Source organism: Crocodylus siamensis, chromosome 7 (assembly GCF_052110815.1).
Source record: "Crocodylus siamensis isolate JL-2025a chromosome 7, ASM5211081v1, whole genome shotgun sequence".
In the NCBI taxonomy this organism is placed as follows: Eukaryota; Metazoa; Chordata; order Crocodylia; family Crocodylidae; genus Crocodylus; species Crocodylus siamensis.
This window is the reverse complement of record NC_143401.1, coordinates 19,409,497-19,432,616: the sequence shown is the minus strand read 5'-3', so window position 1 is coordinate 19,432,616 and position 23,120 is coordinate 19,409,497. Positions and strand designations below refer to the sequence as shown.

General features: G+C 44.2%; 1 protein-coding gene across 1 annotated transcript in view; it reads left to right on the top strand.

Moving 5' to 3' along the window:
* Positions 1–23,120, top strand: part of LOC149859560 (uncharacterized) — a 197,853-nt gene that overhangs the window by 147,183 nt on the left and 27,550 nt on the right. The window contains 1 exon segment of the mRNA XM_090057903.1: positions 5,619–5,669. Coding sequence (XP_089914029.1) covers positions 5,619–5,669 — 51 coding nt within the window.

The window sequence follows — 23,120 nt, the reverse complement described above, 5'->3', positions numbered from 1 at the left end:
CAAAACCCCTCAACTACATTTGTATAGCACACCACTGTAGCCCCTGACAAATACTGACTTTCTGTAATGATAGATTTTTATCCCTGTGTTTGGAAAAGAGAACTTTGTAGCACACCTAGTGCTGGTGAAACTTTGCTAAATAAAAGCTCTCTGTTGCTGTTTGAATAATCAGAATATTTTCAGCTCTTGAGAAACTAGAAAGAGATGCCTATGGTTTCTTTCAGGAGAGCTGTTCTGTGAATGGGGTGAAGTACATGTTGATGTTGCTTGGTGGGCTGATATTCTTTAGCTCTGTCACGCAAAGACATTTTAAAGAACATCACAATGTGTGGTACTGTAACCAGTGACGTAGTAGTGGGATAAAAAATGTCTAATTCATCAAATATATCTATATATTCATCAGATATACAGTCTAGGCCCTCAGTGTTGTTCCCTTTCTGCTGCTGAAATAAAGTGGGTGTCTGGTAAGGAGTTAAAATCTGAGATCCATTAGTATTTGTGTGGTGATTATATACAATGCAGAGTACACTAGAAATAATGTCACTGAGTGTGTATCTGTGTGTGCATGCTGCGTAACAACAACAAAAAACAGTCTTTCCACTCAGGAAACCTGAGGAAATACTCACCCGAGTGTTGTATGTGTTTTTTTTAATTCAAAGAATGATCCCTTTTAAACAGTGAAACCAGTTGTGCTAGCAGGTATGATCTACTGAAGCCATTATGGGAATGTTTTCTAATGAAAGATCAATAAATGCAACTTGAGCAGCTGTCTCTCAACTGCTCAAAACCTCGAGCAGATCAAATTGCGACCACAGAAGTACAGCAGCAAAGCTAGATCTGTGGCCTGTGTAAGAACAGGTTTGACCTGCATAATGTATCACATTGCACATATACAGTCCCTGTGCTTCAGCCCGGTGCATTGTTATTAAATTTCAGCCTGTCCTTTTCAACACAGACATCCGTGTGCGTTCAGTCATGCTCCCCAGCTTGACCTCTGCTGCAGCTAAAGAACCGAATTTGGGTAGAACCGAGTTAGTACAAAAAAACTCTGAGTTATTTAATTTTGTCTTGATGTCACATGAAATATTCTGTTCAGGCAGACTTGATCCCAGTCTCTTTTCTCTGTCCCTCCCTGCCCTCTGTGATAGCTCTCTATTTTACCTTCCACCACATCACTTAGAGCTAAGTGAGTGTAACCCCACAGATTATAAAGCTGTCCTTGGGTACACCTGCCTGTGCCATTCTCTTCTCAGCATGGCTCGTAAACACATCCCCAGCATTACAGTCCCATTCTTTTTTCCTCTGCTTTCTGCAGTCAGTGAACTTTCTCTGTTGCTATAGTCGCTCTTCCTTTGATGTGGTGATGAGGTTACCAAATCCTTCCATTGCTACCGTAGTTGATACCTAGTCACGTGGTTTCTTACTGTAGCAGTTCAAGATTAATGTCTCAGCACAGTGTCTACTTGTTGGTTTGAACCGTTCTTCTTCTTGTTCTTGAGTTCCTAGAAATAATAATTTTCTCTTAATAAAAACACATCTCCGGCCCAAAAGCCAAAACATAGTCTTGCGGTGTGCAAGGACACTTTCCCCTGATGCTGAATTTGGCCTGCACTGATTTTAAATGTGGCAAGTGGTTCTCTTGTAAAGAATTTCAGTAGCTCCCTGATTGCCATTTCTTTGAGTATTTTTACTGCCATGAAAACTAGAAATCTCAGGATAAAAATCTTCCTAACTGTGAGACCAGTAGGACAATGGAACAAGTTGCATAGTGAAGCTGAGGAATCTCCTTGATTGGGGGGACTTTCAAGAAAAGGCTGCATAGACATCTGTCTGGGCTGGCTTAGGGACAGCGCATCCTGCATCAATTCAATGGGTGTTTCTCAACCAGTGGGTTGCAACCCAAAAGCGAGTCACAAGAATATATGAAAGGGTTGTGAACAAGCTTTAAAAATGGGTTCTCCTTTAAAGGAGAAAAGCGTGGGAAACTATGGCTTTTCTCTTGCAGGCTGGCAGAGTTCCAGCCTGCAAGGAGCTGCGTGGGGCCCCCCATGCACCACACGTACCACCTCCCTTGCCCCATACACCCATCCCCTGCCCCACACGCTTGGGGGACTGGGGCCTGGGAGCAGGGGGCAGTGGGGTGAGAGTGGGGGGCACTGGGCCAGGACTGGCCGTTGATGTTTACAAGTGGGTCCTGGTACAAAAAAGGTTGAGAACCACTGGACTAGATCAGTGGTTCTCAACCTTTTTTTGTACCTGGACTCATTTGTAAACATCAACGGCCAGTCCTGGCCCAGTGCCCCCCACTCTCACCCCACTTCTCTCCACCCCCAGGCCCCAGCCCCCCAGTGTGCAGGGCAGGGGGTAGGTGTGTGGGGCAGGGAGAGCCCCAAATAATCCCTTGCAGGCTGGAACCCTGCCACCCTGTAAGTGAAAAGCCATAGTTTCCCATGTTTTTCTCCTTTGAAGGAAAATCCTATTTTTAAAGTTTGTTTGCAGCCTTTTCATATATTCTTGTGACTCACTTCTGGGTTGTGACCCGTGAGTTGAGAAATGCTGGACTAAATGACCCTTGAGGTCCTTTCCAACCCTATGATTCTGTGAAACAAAACAGAAGGCAGGGTAGATTTGCACTTTATAGACTAACCAAAGTAGCTGCATAACACAAGGTCTTCCATGAGATGAAGTTCACTTCATCAGATGCTGTGAAAGGATGTGCACAAAACCTCATATGAGGAGAGAGAAATTTTGAATACAAAAGCAGAAAGGAGGGGCAGAGAAGGGAAGGGGTGCAGTGCTGGGGAAAAGCAAACATGCAAACAATAAACCCATAGAAACAAAGGAGTCACAACAGCTAATCCAGGTAATGGGATAGGAATCCATAGTCTTCGTTTAAAACATACTTAACACCAATCCAGTCTGTGGATGATTTTTTGATCCACCATTCCTATGTAAATCTGTTTCTGACAATTTTCTGCCTGAGAACAGCCCCCCTCAGGTCAGCCATGGACTGTCCAAGGAGGTTAAAGTGTTCTGCAACAGGCCTGCACGTCCTCTGCCTAGAGTAACGCATGCAACATAACATTCAGTTCCCTGAAGACTTACAGAAGGAAGCTATGACCTGTAGTGTAACAGCGGGTGGGCAACTGACATGTTCACCCCAGATGCTGACTAGGAGGGGTGGAAGAATGGCAGCTGCTGCTGACCCAGCCACTGCTGCACCAGCCACTACCACATGGCTCAAAACTTCTGAACTACACCTCTAGCAGTGACCATCACAGCATGGGTGACCAGATATCTGGCTCCTCTTCATGCTAACTCTTTCCTTTCGTACTCATACTTCTCCCATACCATGTACCTGTGTCTTGCTGACTCCATAAAGTATGAAAGGTCAGCATAGAGATGAATCAGGTGCTGTTTCCCTTGCACAGTGCCCATATATGGGGGGAAGGGAAGAAAATTGCATATTGGCATTTAGAAGTAGACCAGCTTTTTACAACTTGACACATACTGTGGAGACCTGACCTGCTCCTCTTCTCCATCTCAGCATAGAGCTCTTGACTGGCACTAGGCATTGTGCTAAGTGAACAAGCTTCCTGGAGCCTGGGGCTTTAAACATGTTTGGTGGCTACAGATCTCCAGTCTTCATGTACTCAGGACTGCCCTGACCATGTGCTAGCTTGACATGGAGTTATTTACTAAAATTCGCCTTAATTGTAGCAAATTGCAACCAGTGCCCTCTGTAACATCCAATACCTTTCCTGTTTAAATCAGTTTATGATTTCTCGTATGTACAACATTCCATCTTACAGCAGCGTGATCGCCCAGTTTCCAAGTCATCAGGCCTAAGATGCTGTCAGAATCCCTTTGGAGGGTGTGTGCACATCTTTTTTTGGAAGGAAAGTAACCTAATGCAGGAGCAGCACTTTGGTGCCTGTGATACTACACAAGAAATATTTGCATTGTGCCAGTAATTATGGAAGAAGTTGATTAATCTTCCATATATCTGGGGCATAGTTCCCTATCAAAACACTTTAACTGACCACCCCCAGCCTTCAAAGAAGTTGGATTTTGCTCCACAATGAAACCTGGTGGTTTGACTTCATTTCTGGTATTTATGTAAAAGAAAAAGTTCCTTATTGGATTCCAGCCAGAACAAGCAACTAACACTGTTGCTAAATAAGCAGCTCCTTCAGTTTCTCAGCATTGGAATAATTGTGACATACCCCATTGTTGGCAAATGTGCATTACTTTCAAAAGTGAATGTGTGGCTGGAATCCAGGGGTACTTATTTACACTGATGGAAATGACAATGTAACTAGCTAGTTAAAGAGAGGTCAGACTGCCTGGTAAGCAAGCAACGGGCTACATGTAGTCCTTTCTGGATACAATTATCCAGCTAGTTGTGGAGGGAAATTACCTGAATAGTTGATTAATACCGGATTAATTTCAAGTGCTGAACTCATTACACATTTACACCAGTGTAATTCACATCTGTTTTGTACACTGGTATAAATTATAGGGGGATCTCGAGTATACACACCTGGAGCTACCCTGAGGTAGCTATCTATATGCAGTAGGTGAATATCAGAGCACATTGCCACTACGTGGTGGGGAGCAAATAATCGCCCATTTTTCCTTGAGGAAGTGGTCACCTTGGATGAGTTGTACACAGGAGGTGTTGCCCCTGATTTTTACTGAGTTAATTCTATAATGGATATGAATAAGTTTGGCTGGTGTAAATTCGTATAGTGTCTGCCAATCCTTTGTTGTTGTTTCAAATTGATGTAAAGGCGGTTACATCAGTGTAAATGAGTCATATGTCCAAACTGTCTCCTGTGCCTGAAGACCCTGGCAGACGTTACGTTTTTTGTGTCTTTATATGCCAGTTGTTAAACCAGTCAAACCCACTGAAACAGCAACTTCTTTGCAATGTAGAATTATCCCCTAATAATTTTAACGTGACCAGTTGACATGTTACAATTTGTCTTGCAAGATTCGCATATAATGCTTGACAAATGTAACATTTGCCAGGAGAATGAAACTAGTAGAGCCTTGTAAAAGCTCCATTTATCAAGATGTTTCCAGTTTAAACATGCTCAGACTGCTCTGGAAAAAGGAAGTTCCATGGTATTTTGTATTTAAAAATGACATGGCTGTGAATAATGAACATTCCTTTCTGATGTCACTGGGAATTTTTTTTCATAAGTAAGGGTTTAGGATTTCACTTGCAGTGGTAATATTTTATTGTTTGGAAATAAGGTGGAAGTGGGTAGGTTTCCTTTTCAAATTAGCCCTTATACAGGAAAAGAATTTGTGAAATTTGATGTGGCACAGAAGGTCATTGTCTTAACGTTCCCCTGTTCATGCTCATCTCGTCTAGTTGATTTCAGCTGGGTGATTATAGTTTCAGCTAATCCAAGTGCTCAGGCTACCTCCTATTAATGTCAGTGGCTAAACTCATATTGACTTTAGTAGAAGCAAAATCCAATGGAAAAAACACAAAACAAAACTTTCTCTAATATTTTCACTATATTTATTTCACTGTTAATACCTCTTTAAAACCTTTTTACAGCAGATACCTGTCAGTACAATGATTCTGTTCTGTTCTCTTCCAGAATGAGAAGGCTTTGGGGCATTCTGTGAGCCGTTCCAGTAACATCTCAAAGGTACTGTACCCAACTGTTTGCAGGCTGGGGTAAATCTGGAATACTGTGATTTTGTTTTATTTTAAATGTAGGGTGTGCATTCTGTTGTGATCAGCGGAAGGTGTTGCATGTAATTACAGCTAATTGTAATAGTTGTATTGACTCAAATACCACATGCCCCTGAATAGGACACATGGCTCGTTTTGGAAACGCAGGCTGAAGAAAAAACAGGTTTTCATTGAAAAAAGGGTGTTTAGCTGGTAGTGTCTGTCTTGTTGATACCGGCTTGGGCCATGAGGAACAGGGGGTCGAATCCTTTCATCAGCATTTGTCTATCCCTCTCCCCCATGGGTGATGCTTCTACTACACCAGCTACAGGGTTAACCTTTTCTTAGCTGCATCCTAATTGTATGTAAACAAACAATAAAAACTTTAAGTCAGCAGTGGCTGGGGACGGTTAAACCATTTGATGTTAGACCTGAAGTGGGGAGTGAGGTTAAAGATAGGAATCCTGCCTATCTCCATGTGGCCAAAGCCTCCAGGGTCCCATGGAAATTAGTTTCCTTAAGTCACACACTACAATTTTCTATCGCTACCTTTTTGGAAAAAGTGAATGGAGTATGTGAACAAATATGTTAATAGCATCACTGGACCTAAACATTAGGCCTGAAATAATTTGTTCTTAATGATCAACTAGGTATATTTGCATGGAATATTGCTGAGGGCACTGATGTCTCAGCTTACAGTGCCCCTTAAAGTTACATCATTGTGGGCTTTTCAGAATATGACGTGTTGGCTCAGAGATACGTTTTATGATAAAAGCCACGCTGCCTTATGGGATTTAGCGAAGGAAGTGTGCTCATTCGGCCCAAACTTCTCCTGGGATGTATGTGCTCAGGTCCTTTCCTCCTAGGGTAGCTAACACAATTGGTAAAGTAGAAGACAGGACAATCCTCTCACTACTGGTAAAGTTGGTCTAGGGCAGTTGTACCACTCATGGAGTATAAGGACTCTGGCTGTGACTATGTAGCACTACCCACCTCTTATCACTCGGGCTAGTCACAGTCAAGTCCTTTAGAACAGTGGTTCTCAACCTTTTTTTGTACCAGGACCCATTTGTAAACATCAGTGGTCAGTCCCAACCTGCTGCCCCCCACCGCCAGGCCCAGGCCCCAGCCCCAGCCCCACAGTGCGTGGGGCAGAGGATGGGTGTATGGTACGAGGGAGGTGAGTGTGGGGTTGGGGGGCCCCAAGCAGCCCCTTGCAGACTGGAACTCTGACAGCCAGCAAGGTAAAAGCCATGGTTTACCATGTTTTTCTCCTTTAAAGGAGAATCTGTTTTTAAAGTTTGTTCACAACCCTTTCATATACTCTTGTGACCCATGGGTTGAGAAACATTGCTTTAGACAAGGGGTCTTAACCTTTTTTGTGCCATGGACCCCTTTGGCAGTCTGGTGAAGCCTATGGACCCCTTCTCAGAATAATGAGAATCTGTAGACAGAAAGACTGATCACGTGCGATCTAGGGGCAGGTCTAATAACTACCATAATTTTGCAGTAGTGATGAGCATAAACGATATTTTGAGATATCTGCAACAATTGTAATGTGGTATGAAAATATCTGTGTTTTCTCTTGATGACAAAGTCGCAGGTACTGTTAATACTACTGTGGTTTGTTGCCTATATTCATAACTGAAGGAAATGCTAAATGTCAATTAGAGGTTAGTGAAAATAAAGAGGTAATCTTTTTTTCCCCATCCAAGTTCGCAGACCCCCTGAAATCTATCCATAGACCCCTTGGGGGTCTGTGGACCCCAGGTTAAGGACCCCTGCTTTAGACCATCTTATGCAGCTGAGTAAGTGTGAATCCTTGGGTTGGTGCTAGGAGTTGTTTTGAATGCTCTGAAGAATACACAGGAGAAACAATATCTGTCCCGCAGAGCTTGTCAGCTCAGTCTGCTCTGAAGAAGGAACAACACAAGGCTTTGCCACCCTAGGAGCAGGCCAGTGAGGAAGCTGGGCTTCAGTTCTTACTAGTTCACATCTTCCCACTTCTTCACACTAGTGCAGCTCTGCTGGCCAAGAGCTGGGGATGGGAGCCAAAGCAATGGCTCATTCTCTGGCTCAGTCTGCTTATTTCCTACCTAACTGCACCCTGCAATGACATAGCTGCTCTGTGTAGCCACTGTCTGTAGGGCTGGGCCCCAGGGATGGCTGTGATCCTCCCTGGTGGCCACAGGACCCCTATCCAGCTCCAGCTCCTTGGGTATCCTCTCTTTTTTCTTTCCTGCCACACCTTGATGAAGTTATTTTATTTTAAAAAGAAAAGGGGGAGGCTTCCCCAGGGTCCCAGAGCAAGCCCTTTAGCCAGAAGATCCCTCCTGGACTTAACTGGTCCTAGTCCTGCCCTTTGTCCATGTTCCAGGGCGCCATTTGCCTTAAGGCAGGGGTGGGCAAGATGTGTCCTGGGGGCTGGATGCGGCCGGCCAGGCCCACAGGGCCCCTAAACATTTTAGAAAATTAATATTTGACAGGCAGCCCAGGGCAGATATGTGGCCCTCGATGATTTGCCAAAACTCAGTTAGCGGCCCTCTGCCCAAAATAATTGCCTGCCCCTGCCTTAAGCGCTATTTGTGGTCTCCTGCCACCCCTCCAGCCACAGCCATGCCTTGCAGACGTTACCTTAAATTGTCCACTTGGCCTGGTGGCCTGTCCTGGGCTTCAGCCCTTTTCTAGTCTTTAGCCACCCTTTGCTTAAGTCTGCTTTGGCTCTGTTCTTCTGCTCTCTGGGCCCACAGCTCTCACATGGCAGACGTAGCCCTCTCCCAAGCTTCAGCCTTCTGAGTCCCAGGCCAGGCTATTTCTGCTACACTGGTCCCAGACTCCAAGTTGAACTGCTGCCCCTGGCCTTAGCTCCCCAGCCTCAACCTGCACCAGCCCCAGAGTCCTCTGGGTCCCTCACCCCAGGCTAGATTGCCTGATCCTGGCCTTAGCTCTTCCCACCTTAGCCTAACACTGTGCACCAACCTCAGCTCTCTGGGTCCCTGACCCCCAGGCTAAGCTGCCTGCTTCTGAGTGCCCTGACAGGCACTCTGATGTAGCCTAAGCCTTGGTGTGCCCTTCAGGCACCCCAGTGTGGCCTCCTCTACCCCCTGATAGCCACACCCAGTCTACCAGTACTTAATCTGAATGAAAATGCAAGCCTATTGGTTGTATAGCTAAAACTGTTCCCATGCTGGGTCTATAATTACCACCTGCAAGATGGTAGTCCCCCTTAGCTCTCTACTTGCATCTCAGGGACAGGCTGGGTGCTGGTCAGTCCCTCTCTGCTGCCATCTTGCTCAGGAGCGCTCCTCCCTACTGCTTGTAAGGTCAGACATTGACTGTCCTTGGGCACTGGCTATATGTGCCTACAGAGCCCTGCCCCTTCCTGTCAGGTGGCTCTCCAGCCACCCACAGGGGTTTCCATTTAGGCCTGATGACTAGCCTGCCTTCCTCTGCTGGAACTTAGCTCAGCTGCCTGCAGTTGTCCCTTCTGTGCTGTCTGCTTACTTCACCACAGCTGGCCCAAGCTCAGCCTGCTGCAGCATCCCCAGTAACAGGAGCTTTAGGCTTCCTGGTACAAGGGCACAGAGCCCTGCAGGAAGCATAGGTGAGCGACCTGTGCCCACATACTCCTGTGTTTCGGTGCCTTGCCCTAAGTAAACAACCAGCATGATTCTGACACCTGAAGTACCTTCAGACCAGAATCTGGGTATATCTCAGCTGGAAGGCTTGCTTTGTCCTCAGCTTTTGGGAACAAAAGGTACTGCAACCTATGCTTTAGTAGGTTTGTACTGAGGTAGGGTGAGTGGATAAAGGTGCATCATGAGACATAGGACATGACTGTGCTACACCCCCTTTCCCAGACACCAAATCCCAGAAATGAGGCAATGTGTGAATTTGAACACATGCCCGACAGTGCTGTCTTTCATTAAGCAGGGGAATTTCTGTGGTGGTGTTCCTGGGTGTGGCATTCAGATAATCTGAGTGCCCTTTTGACTTTCCCTTTTTGAAGGGTGTGGGGAGGGAACTGGAGGAGGAAACTCCTCTATACATTCCCGTTAATGTACCTGCTCTTCCCTTGTGGAGCGATTGTGCTTTTCTTTAGTTGAATTTTTCAAGTGCTGTTCAGCAAGGATGGCTGGGGTTTTTTTTGTTTTTTACTAGCAAGTCATTGCTTGTGCTTCACCCTGGTACATGTGAAACCTCGTAAAGCAAACCCTTTTGGCAGGAGCAGTTTGCCACTCCAAGGTAGGTTTCATCCCTTGATGAAAGGCCCCCACAACGCTGTTTACACACCTGACACCCTGGATTCAGACAGAAGTGCAGGTCCCTGCTGTAACTGAGAGCACTTTGCAGGAAGGGTTCTGAGTTACAAGGATCCCCTGGAGCAAGAAGTAGTTCACTGTTGGTTACAGGGAGGAGGGGAATCTAGCTGCTGGCTGAGAGCCTGCAGCCAGTTTCCTCCAGCAACAACCCCGGTCCCTGTGAAGCTGCAAAGTTTTCAGGATGGGAGGGTGGAAAGGGAGCAGAGGGAGCTTGTTCTAGGGGTTCCCCAGAGGGGAGGGTGAAGGAGAGCCTTCCCCCACCTTGGGCAGGGTGGGAGGACTCCAGTACACCTACCCCACCCTCCAGCAGGGACTGAAAACACCCCAGACTGAACTCCTTCCGCTCCCTTTCCCCCTTCCCATTCTGAAAACAGCTGGAGGCTGGCATTCGGAGCAGACGGAAGTTACAGAAGATGCTCGGTTTGGAAATGTCTTCATCTGACCCCTCATACAATTTTCACTCAACTGCCCATTTTTGAAGCTGTCTGCAGCCATGTTCTTGTGTTTGATCATGGCTATAAACCACTTTCTGTGGCCAGATTGGGCGAAAATTGTCACTTTTGTCTGCACCCCCCTGTGTTAAGAGTTACAGTGGTGCTGAAGTGGTGTGAAGAGCCTTGGGCTCCTACACACATGCAGGGAGGCTGCTCTTCTGTGCTGTAATTACAACACTCCAGCAGACTCCGCTGTCATGTGTATCAGTGTCCCTGCACTGAAACAGGGTGGTGGGACACTTTTAAAAGCTTGTTTGATCTTTAGTTCAGAGTGCCTCACCACCATTTTTCAGCACGGGGACACTGATGCATGTGATGCTCCGTGCCCTTTTAGTTAGCGCAGCTCTCAGAGACGCGCTAATTAAAGCACCTCCACAGCCTCCTGGAGCATGTCTATAACTGCTTCTTGTGACTAAGTGTGTTGGTGAGCAAATTGGTGACTCACTGCCTACACTCACCTGCCTCTGCTGCCAGAGCTACGCCACCAGAGCTTATGTGTCACCAGGCTTTTCTGGAGGGTTTGAATGACTTTTCTCAACAACTCTGCAACTGATGTACGTAAGGTTTAGCAGGCTGCAGCTGCAGAGAGAAAGACTGAGACTGTATATGCATGCTTTCTGCTCTCAGAGATGGTTTATGGTTAGTGGTCCTCCTCCACAGCAGAGCGTTGGGTATATCCAGTCAGGACTTTGCTGGCAGAGCTTTGTAGTGTGGAGGAAGCCTCTGTCTTTTATAAAGCTACATTGGAACATATAAATCAAACATTCAAGTACTCCAGTTTTCCCTGTGATACATAAGACTCACAGTTGCCACGGATTTCCTGAATACCTTCGAGCTGAACCAATTGTGCTTTGTGCATACAGAGATGGAGCCCAAGCTGCCAAATTCACTTCTAGATGTGAACTGAACCCTAAGGTTAAGGTGTGCTCTGTATTGGTTTGGTTGGTTCGCAGAAAAGAAAGGAGCATGCTTTGGAGTTGAGATCTGAATCCCAAATCCTCCTGTTTCAGGAGCCAGAGTTCAGTTTAGACCCATTTTGGTTCACGATAGCTGACTTAGGAAAAAAGTGTAGCTCAAGGGTCACTTGGGCACTCTCAGGATTGCCAGTTAGCTCATACCGAAGCATTTAACTGTTCCATAAACTTGTTCTTTCAGGCATTTAGAGTCTCTTTGTTGTATTACTTAATTGCTAAACAAATCACTAGGAATACACCTAATGGAAATAAAATAAATCATTAGATTTTTAATTTCTTTTTTTTTAACTTTGACTTACCTGCTGGAGCTCAGTGCCAAGAGCTGATTTTCTTTGAATTTCATGTAGACTTCTGGTTTTCTGAGTTTCATTCTGGTGACTATATATGTTATAGGAACGTATTTTCGTGGTGTGTAGGGGTAAGGAAAATGTATCTAGTTGAATGCCTCCTGTGGATTTGAATAGGATATTATATGTTCTTAGCTAGCTTGACAGTATGTTTTGACATATTCACATATTGCATTTCCTAGCCCTCAAAACCCTATGGCTGTAGCTGAAAGGCAAGGGTGCCCAAGCTATGCAACACTGATGTCTAAAAGCCACATAGTTCATTAGGGCTGTGTGAGGCTTCAGACCCTGCTTCGGATCTAGAGAAGCTTTGTACACTTTGGCATCCAAAGCAGCATGTCTGGATCGAAGCACTGGCTTCGTTGGGCTTTTTGAAGTGGTTCGGAAAAGCTTCGGAGCTGCTTCAGAGATCCGGCCATAGGGTATAATGGGGAATCAATGAAATATCTATAATGTTCAGGGTTTTTTTTGTCTGATTTGGAGGAAATTTGCAGGTGTGGTAGCCTCTGCTGAGAGCATGAAGCCTGCCGAGTTTCAAGAAGATCGGTGCAGGGGATTGGGGGGAACTGCACCCCAAATTCTTGAAAGCAAAACTTATGTCACATGTATGTGTTACACCACAAGGGGGTAAAAGCTAAAGGGGTGGTAGCTCCTGGTGAGGCCACGAAGCCTGCCAAGCTTCAAGAAGATGGTGCAGGGGTTTGGGGGGAACTGCATCTCAAGCTTCTGACAGGCAAAACCCTTGACACCGGTGACCCTGTGTGTATTAAGGCGCAGCAGGATGAAAACTGCAGGGGTGGTGGCCCCTGCTCAGGCCATGAAGCCTACCAAGTTTCAAGGAGATAAGTGCAAGGCTTTGGGAGGAACTAAAATGAAATAATTGTCTTTTTTCCTTGGTAAAGTTTAGAGACTTGGAAATTGAATGATGACTGCTGTGAAGGAGGGAGGAAGGCTGTTTTGTTTATAATACCTTTGGCCTGACAGCCCTGCCTCTAAGTTCAATGCCAGGAACCACGAAGGGCACCGCTAGGCTTTTAGTCGGCTGGCAGTGTGCCTTCCCCAGTAATCTCAAGCAAATCATTTCCCCCTTTCCATGTGTGTTTCCTGCTTCCTGTGCCTTGGCCTATGCACTTGCAAAATGTAGGCAGTGCTACTAACCTTCTTTGTGAAGAGCTTTTTAGCTTTAGTCAAAATAACCTCATAAGAAATGAATGTTCATTATTATTTATTCATTGTATGTTTAGGGCCTGATTCTCCACATGTACAGCAGTGTAAATATGGGGGTGTGGTTACTTTCCCTACTATTAAGCTGATGTGGAAGAGCAGCAAATCAGGCCTTTGGTGTGCTTCTAAGTTATTTCTTGTATAAAATATTTTTTTTTATGACTGAGGGAGGCTTTGCTGGCTGTAATGATGAACTGTTGTCAATTTTTGTAGATACAAGGCTTTCTATCATTTCTATGATAGTCAATTAATATGCAGCTGATTAAGACTGCTACCTTTGAACTTCCTAAATTGCTGTTGCTGTCAATCATAAAAGCCACTCCTTAGAGCACCAGTCCTGTATGGTGAAATGGGCCTGAACTTCCTTCTAAGCAGTTCCACTCAAATCCGTGTGTGGGAGGATGCATTTATTCAGATGTGCTGCTTGGATTGAAATGAGAACTGTAATAATTAAGAATATTATGCAGCAATAAGACGGAAGATGACAGCTGCACCTTTGGTGCAGCCATGTACAATGCGGACTACACTTCTCTAAAAACTCTTTCCCTAGTAAGTAAATCTGCATGTTGTGTGTACGCGTGTGTATATTTTTTAGGATCAGCTCCTGGCTGTGTAAGAGTAGTTGTGCAGTGCAGACTGTCTTATTAGTGTTCAGGGTTCTGCTGAAGTCAGCAGATGTTATCATATTGACAGAGCTCCATAATAGTGTGCATTAAGGGCCTGGTCCTGCTTCCAGTAAATTGAACAGCCAGTTGACATCAGTGACATCAGTAGTTTTTTTGTGTGCGTCATTCATGGTATCTCTAGGTTGTATTTAGTATTATTAAAACATGGGTTTTTTATAAATCCACCAGCTTACCAGAAGGACAAGATTTGAATTTGCTTTTTGTTGTGGGACTTCCATTCCAGAGAGAACTTATGTAGGGAAATGGTAGGATCCCAGTCCTGGCCTTCCAGGTGCACAAGGAGTAGCAAAATCTGACATGAAGAGCTAGAATTCCTATGGGCAGTAGAGGCAGTTCAGAAAAGAGACAGCTTTCCATCCTCTCTACACAAGTTGTCCCTGTTGACAGAAGTACAAGGATCAGCCATAGAGTATGCAAGTACACCTAACAGGGCAAATACCTTGCAATTGATCCTTGCTCACTTGTTTTGGTTTTACCACAGAGATGAGCAGGTGCAAGCTGAAGCTTTGTCTGCGACCCTATATAAAAATATATAAAAATAGCTGTCAGAATTCACCCATCTAGGCACCTTCAGAAACACCGTCCTTCTGAACATAGGTTCTGGAGGATGTCCGTTGCAGCAAAACAGGGAATGGAGTACAGCTGTACACTTGTCTTCTTTTTTTGCCCCAGTGGACTCTGATCTTGGAGAATACTGCGCTTCACTAAGAGTAGCCCTTTAACTGCAATAGCAAATGCTGCTGATCAGCTGTGCATTGCAACACCAGAAATGTTGATATGCATGAGAACAGAAACAATTATACTTGTCTACAACAGTGACTCACATTTCTACTATTTTCTTGGCTTCCTGATCTGTCTGTTAGCTTCTTACACTCAGTATTATCAGGCAGAAGACAGGGCAGGAAAACTCGCATGCTTCAGCGGCAACCCTGCAGTGCACAGAAGCATCATCAGCCTATCCAGCCGCACTCAGCCCTTCTGAGCTAACTGTACTATACCAGGGTCTGACTTTCTGCTCCACTACACAACTCAATAAGGTGCAGCTGTATGGAGACCTCAAGCCTTTTTTTTTTTTTTTTTGGTCTCCTAACACTAAGGGGAATATTACCACAACACAGAAAAACTCAGTGATCAATCCAGCGTAGACCTTACCTCCACACAGCACAGGAGGAAGAATACCTCCTGGACTGCACCTGAGGGCTTCAGTCCCACTTTGGACCTGTACATAAACTCTTCCCACCTCTGGGCCCACTCTCAAATTTGCCAAAAACCATGCTTACGTTACACCACAGCCCTGGGGCTGTGTGCACCGTGAGCGCACTTCTGGCTGGCATGGTGCCGGCTTGCCCACGTGCGCTCCAGCTGTCTGCGTCGCCGCAGGCAGGTGAGTCAGGTGGGCAGCTGTCAGTCGCCCATCAGGGAGCACAGTCCTTGCCCAGCCTCATCTGGTTTTCTTTTGTTGTTGTTGTTTGTTTGCCTGCTTGCTTCTTGGTTTTTGTTTTGTTTTTAATAAATTCAGAGCATTAATTTGAATCTGCTTGGCCCAAAATGAATTTCCATGTCTTGATTACCTTTTTGTTTTGTTCCGAATTTTAAAATAACAACACTTCAGGCTGCATTCACCTGGTTAAGTCACATCTGAGATTAAATATGACTATTATAAAAGGAATAATTACTGAGAGGGCCCAGTGACCCATAAGGAGTTACTCATGGATGACATGGAGATAAGCAGGCCAGATACAGGTCTAATAGCTTGTACCAAACCAGCTTGTTTGTTCTGAAGCAACCCTTGATTAGTATGTGCTTTTATCATACATGTCACATGGGAAAGACATTAAAAATAATGGAAGCCTCTGCTTCTAAACGTAGCTATATCTTATCCTAAAATACAGTCGGCTACACAGAGTAGCTCAAACGTGGCTGGTGATTCAGGGCTTCTGGCATAAAACAAAGGAATTCTACTAATGAGATAATTAAATGAGGTCACTAACACACTAGTTTGTAAACAGGTGTCCTCAAATTAGCTGTATTGTTTAGCTTTAAGAGTGTCTGCTGGAGCCTCAGGTGGATGATGTAATATATGGAAATATCTTCAGGTCATCTGTGTACTGTGTCTATTCTCTGAATGCTCTTATGGGATAATTTCAAGGCAGTGAAGATGCTCTCCTACTCTGGTTTTCAGAGCCCTTTAAGATTCAGTCTTTGAAAACTGTAATTATGGGATCAAGGCACAGAGATCAAAAGTGCCCTCTTTAAGATATGTAAATACTTTGTCTTTTCTGAAGGCCTGTGAAGCTTTATCTTTGGAGCAAAGGCACACAGCAGAGTATTAAATTATTCTTGCCCTGAATGGCAGCCAATGCAGATGCAAAGTGGTAGCCTAAGCTCACTATGAAATTTAAAATCCATTTAGGCTGTTCATCAGCTCGGAACAGATTTAGAAAAGCGTATGAATATACACGTCCACTGTTGCCTAAAGCTTTGACGGATTCAATGAACACTAGTCCACAGAAATACAGTTGAGATTTCTCAATCACTGAGCTTAGTTCTCTTGTGTTCCGTCAAAAGGCCACGGCTTACTGAAAAGAACTGCTGCTCAAAGGTATTATTTCCAGGTACTTGGGGCAGGGAGGTGGGGGAGGGCGGGGTTGTGTGGTAGGGTTGTAGCTTTTTATTTAAAGCAATCCTGTTTCTATTAAGCTATTGGGAAAGTAATTGCAAAGAGAAAGCATGGACAATTCTATAATGTGAAGATTAAAATATGTTCTCCCCCCCGCCCCCGGGCATGTATACTGGTACTCAAGCACAGTGTGATAATAGTCTTATGTGTCAGCTAATCCCCCCACACTGGTACTCTGCATCAGGCTTTGGATTTTCCATGTTAACTTCATTGTCAGTGCAGTTATTAAGAACTGTTGGGGAGCAACAGGAAAAGAGAGGAGTTTCAGCTCATGTTCTCAGGGTATGGGCAGACAAACAGATTATACTAAGTTTAAAAGGGAGGAGGCACCTACAACAGGTCTGGTTGTTCTACACTGGCTGTGTCATGTCTGTTCCTGTCCCACTGTAAGTGAAAACTAAACTGGAGCACCTGGCTGCTTATGCTTTAATGAAGCAGCCTTTTCCCCCATTGTTTAGCTTTCATTTCCTATAGGATGGAACACCTAGAACAGTTACCATGGATTGCATGATACACAGTAAGTTTCTCCATTTTAACATGGTATGATTTATTTGTCTGCTCATACCCTCAGTCCCCCAAATATGTTTTGAAGGCCGTAATTAAAGACAGAGGTGCAAATCTCCCTGCACTGTGCAAGTAGTTTTCATTGAGATCAAAGGGGATTACCCATATCCTGTGGAGATGATGAATTATTCCTTTGGAGATTTTTGACAGGTGACCCACTCTTGAATGCCTTATATTCTGATATCATCCTACTAAGGTCCCTCCAGAATCCTTCCAAGAGTTTCTTTTCGGGAAATCTGAGTGGCAGCTGACCAGCTAGATTTTTGGTTTCAAGGAACGTAGCGAGTTTTAAGCTGTGGATTACACGGATTGTACAATATGGAAAGGAGTTCAAATGTAGGAGATACTCTCTTGACAGGTGTAACAGGGCCAACCCCTGTGCCTGAGAGTGAGGCTGAGCAACAGAATTAGAAAGCTGCTGAAGCAGCCAATGGCAAACACTTGTATCCTGCTCAGGGGACCCCAGCTTAGGTGACCCGAGGGGAGGAATAAAGGATTATATAAATCTGGCTCATGAAAACATATAAACCTTGCTCACTGGGATGGAGCCTCAGACTGGTCCAGGCTGTGAAGGAGCTACTTACACTGAACAGAGAAATAACATTGGAGACTGGGGGAACTGTGAGTAGGTTCAGGAAGGAGAAGCTACTGGATCTGAATAGAAGCCTGGGGGGAGCTTGGAGAAAGGACCCCAGCTGCATATGGTAGTGTTTGGGGTTTGATTTATGTTGCTGCTCAAGGTATAAGGCATGGAAATGGCTTAAGGGGAGGCAGGAGACTACGGAAGACATCCAGAGAGATGGGGCTAAGGGGCAAAAGAATCACCCAGGAGTGGGACAGCCTTCCAATTAGTGATCATCAGGGAGGTGACCATGATAAGCCAGAGCAGAAAACAGATTTAGTGCGTCTGCCAGGGGCCAGCACTACTGCCTTCTGAGGCATGGTCCTGTTACAACAACCCATTCCAGAAGGACCTATTACTGGAGAGCCATTGCCAGGTAAACACATCAAAGCTGACACAATGAAAGTTTCACTTGTCTTTTCCACATATGATCATACAGTGTTTCCTTCAACTCTGCTTCCTTGGTAAGACTGAAAATCCATGATGCTCCAATTGCACTGTTTTTTGGGATCCAGCTTAGGGGACACCATTTTTCTCTGACAATGAGACTGGCTTATTCAAACCATTCTGCCATGGTGTACTGTTTTCACTGTTATTCTCTGCCTCAGCAATACATTTCATTTCTGGCACAGATTCTTAGTTAATACACAAGGGAGACTGTTTTCTACTCTAGTCAAAATGACCTGTGGCAGTGAGTAAAGGTTTAAAGAATTGCCCCATAAATTATTACTCTTTGAACTTGTTGCTCTGCTGTCTGAGCCTCAGAAAACTGCCTCAGTGCCTGCACCTGTCAGTATCCATTTGGAAACCACCTGTATTATTTTGACCACTCCAAGTGATGGGCCAAACAATACCAGAAACAGCAATTATTACATGCACTTTGCACCATTTGGTGATCAGGACCCTATTTTCCTAGGCACGGTATCGACTATGATTAAGGTGACAGGCTCTGCAGATGGGGGCAGATCAGTGGATGTGATATACCTTGACTTTAGCAAGGCTTTTGACATGGTCTCCTGAGACATTTTCATTGACAACCTAAGAAAATACAGACTAGATGAAAGTACTGTAACGTGGATGCATATTGGTTGGATTGCCATGCTAAGTGATTAGTTATCAGTGGTTCCATGCCTAGTTGAGGTATCAAGCAGGGCTCACCAAGGGCCTGTCTTGGATCAAGTATCCATACCTTTCAGTAATGATTTGGATGATGAGATTAAGTGCATGTTTAGCAAATTTGTGGGTGACACCAAGCTCAGTGGAGTTGCAGACACTTTGGAGGTCAGGTCTAAGGATCCGGAATTACCTGGATAGACTGGAGAAATGGTTTGCAGTCGACCAGATGAAGTTCAACATGGAAAAGTTCTCAACGTGGAACAGAATGCAGAAATACAAACTGGGGAATGACTGGCTAAACTGCAGTAGTAAAGGAACTCAGGGTTACTGTATACCATAATCTGAGTTTGAGCCAACAGCGTGATCTTGTTTCATTCCCCCTGCCCCTCCCCCCCAAAAAATACACACAAAAAACCCCCAAATGAACAAACCAGCAGCATCCTCAGTTGTATTAACAGGAGTATCTGTTGCAAATCAAATTAAATGACTCTTCCACTGTGTTCAGTACTGGAGAGTACTCACTTGGAGTACTGTGTCCAGTTTTGGTCCCCACACTTCAAGAAAGATGTGAACAAATTGGAAGGACTACAGCCCAGAGCAACAGAAATGATTAGGGGCTTGGGAAGCAAGACACGAGGAAAGGGTGAAAGAGCTAGGGTTATTCAGTCCAGAGAAGAAAAGACTTGAGGGGAGATTTGATAAGTTTTCAGATATATGAAGGGAGATTATGAAAGGATGGAGATGGCGTTTTCCTCTGTGGCTGGAGTGTACAGGGCTAAAAATGATGGTCTCAAGCTACAGGAAGATAAATTTAGGTTGGAAAGTAGGAGAAACTTTCTGACGATGAGGATGGCCAAGCAAGCTACCTTAAAATTGTGGAATCTCTATTTTGGGAAATTTCCCAAGAGCAGGTTGGGCAGATGTTTAGCTGATGTGGTTTAATTAGAGGTGATCCTACCTTGAGCAGGGGGCTGGATGAGATTACGCTATAAGATCTCTTCCAGCCTTACTTTCCTATGATCCTGTCTCGCAGGAAAAAAGATTGTCCCTGTTCTAGAAACTGTTGTGTTGGGCTTGTATACCTGTATCTCATTCGTGTATTGAGATCTCTGAGCCAATGTATATGTATGTTTGCAGTGTTTAACTAAGAATGTGAGTATTTTTGATGTTTCGAAAGGCAAGGGACCAGTAGCACTAGACTGAGTCTGGAGCAGCCTGCCGTCGGAGGTGGTTCAAGCACCTACATTGAACACCTTCAAGAGTAAATTGGATGTTTATCTTGCTGGGATCCTAGGACCCCAGCTGACTTCCTGCCCTTTGGGCAGGGGGCTGGACTCAATGATCTTCTGAGGTCCCTTCCAGCCCTAATGTCTATGAAATCTATGAGTCAAGCAATATTGTGTGTTCTGCAATGTCTTCAAATAGCTGATTGATGTATCCCTCAGGCTAAACACAAACCTTCCTTACTCATGAGTTTGTGTACGTTTAAAGAGTACTTAGGACTGAGTTGGAATTGCTAATTGTTATACATATAAATATATTGACTTCCCTGAACTCTGAAGGAAAAACATATGTTGTGCCCGAAAGCTTGCAATTAAAGAATTTTTTTTTGCAAAAATTGTGTTGGTCTAATAAAAGATATCATCTCTACTACAAGTCCTGATTGCTATTGGCTCAACTAGCAATTTTGACCATTAAGAACCCACAGAATTGAGAAACTAAGGTTGAAAAGTATAACAGTGCAAGATGATTTGTTGTGTTGTTAAAAGGTAACAGGATAGCTCTTTGGCTGTGGGTCGGCTGCGCGCAAATCAGCTTGGGGAGAAGTGGGGACTGAGCAAAATGTGAGTAGGTAGCTTAGATTAGGGGGGTCACATTTACAAACCATGGGCAATATCTGGCCCATAAAGCCATGTTGTATGGCCCCTGAGTGTTGTAGAAGGGCTGGGAATGTGGTGGCAGAGGGTGAGCGACGGCTGCATTAACTGCTGCTGGTTGCCCTGTTGCCATGTCTGGTTCCAGCCTGTGTGGAACTCCACGTTCTAGATCCAGTTCTGGTAGAGACGGTAGAGATGGTGAGGGTGATGCCCCTGGCTTAGATTATCTGGGTGCAAGAAAACTCCCCCTCTGCCCCACCTTTTTTCCCCCCTTGCTACCGTAGCAGGGAAGGGGAAAAATGCTAGTTTCCAGGGCAGCTCTATGTCAGAAGAGGTGCCTTGGACTAGGGTGATTCCAAAGTATGGTTAGACCATTTTTAGATTTTTGTGCCAGTGATGCAATACTGTACAAAATAGCTCCTTCATAACAAAACCAGAGGAACGAGTTTTGTGAATGAGGCATGTGGCTGTAATTCAGGAGCTTAAAGTTTGATCCTTACACTGTGATAATTTTTTTTGTGTGCAACTTAATCTCTCTCTGTCATAATTCCTCAGCTATTTAGAAAGAGGAAAAGGAAATGTCTTTTTTTCTATCTGACTTTTCTACTTAGATTGCAAAAGCCTTGGAGTGTGGTAGGTCTCTTACTATACTAATAATGTGCAGCACCTAGCACATTTGTGACCCAGTTTTAATCAAGGCCCATAGCTGTTTCTATAATACAAACCATTAAAGGTGTTCACCTTAGATTACAGTGCTATGTGGTGACATTGAGGAACATGAGGAAACCCTTCACTTGATTCCTGTCAGGCTTTTAATCAATGGAGAATTTATTCTCGGGCTGGCTTTGTTATGCATTTTTTTGCCTTCAGTGAATAATGTAATTTTGTTTGAATGTGACAAGCCTGTTCTTTGTTGCTAATAATTATAGAGAGTATTAAAGTGCAGCCTAAAGTGGGACAATGGTAACTGAAGACAGTCTTTCTCTCAAATGAGTAAGTAGTTAAATATATTCCTCAGTATTAGCCCGATTCTCTGTTGCTTACAGTGCAATTTGTGCCTCTGGGTTTTTGGGGTGTTGCATATCCAGCACTTGATTGCAGGCAGCTTGAAAAAATATGCTGAGTTAAGTCATTCGCAGATCAGACTGGCCACAGGAGATAGAAGAATTAGACTGAAAGACTACTACAGTCATCTTTTTAATGATGAAACTGGTGCTAACTATGTGCTATGATGGATTAGAGAGAGTAGCTTTGTACCTTGTAGGCTAAATGAATCGGATATAGTATAAGCTTTCATAAATTCAAACTCACTTAGTCAGATGCTGTGAAGTGATGTGCATAGAGCAGCGTGTGGAATCACTCAGTCTCCATTTTATACACTGCTTTATGCATATCCTTTCACAGCATTTGAAATCAGTTTGAGCTCCCAAAAGCTTATATCTTTTATATCAGTTAGTTTATAAGGTGGAAATGTACCCTGCCTTCTGCCTGACTTCAGACTAACGTGGCTAGCTACCTCTCTGTCAAGGATATCATCTTTAAAATCACTGTGATTATCTGAACAACAGCATAAAAGAACACGTTCTGATCTCACTGAATTGCATCAGATTGGAATGTCAATATACACTAATAACCGAGTACTGACCTTTGTTCTGAGCTATTATAGGAAACAGCTACGATTGTACGAGACAATTTAGTACAGTGTGGTTCCCAGCTTTTTTTCTAGGAGTTGTGCACTTGATTCTTCTCTTACTGTTACCAGCATTCCTCAGGAGCAAAAGCACACAAGTCAATAGAATTGCTATATGTGAATCTGGAGTGTGAGGGCCGAATTAGTCCACTGATAAAAAATTATGTAGGTCAAAATGCTTTAAAAACATTACTAGTCTTATTGCATATTGATATTTTAATTAATACTACTACTTAGAGACTTCCTGCACAGGCATGAAACCTGTTGTTCACCGGAGCAGCTACAATGTTATTGATTGCTAAGCATTTATTTTCTAGGGATTTTATTACAGTTTATTACAGGGGTGAGCAAGATGCGGCCTTCCAGGCCATTCTATCCAGCCCATGGGGCCCCCCAAAATTAAGAACATTAATATTTATCTGCCCCTGGCTGCCTGTCATGCAACCCATCAAGGGCCGCCAAAACTCAGTAAGCAGCCCTCCGCCCGAAATAATTGCCTGCCCCTGATTTATTATAACATCCTCAGATTTTCATACTTCACATTGTTGAAAAATATTAGGGCTGGCCACTTTCAGAGATTAAATTTAAGTGTTGGTTTACCTTGTGTTTTGGGAGAAGTGTGAGAACCAGCAGATCTACTGGTTTTGAAAAGGAAAAATGGGGGAGGGGGAAAAGACCTTTTTTGTTGTGAAAAAGAATTTGGCAAGTGTTCATGAATAGGTGTAGTGTTTTACAGATTGAAATTTGACAGGACCATTGTTTCCAAGTAATAGATGTGCCTTTCCCAAATCTACTGACAATCTGTTTAGATCTGACTGAGCTCTAAAAG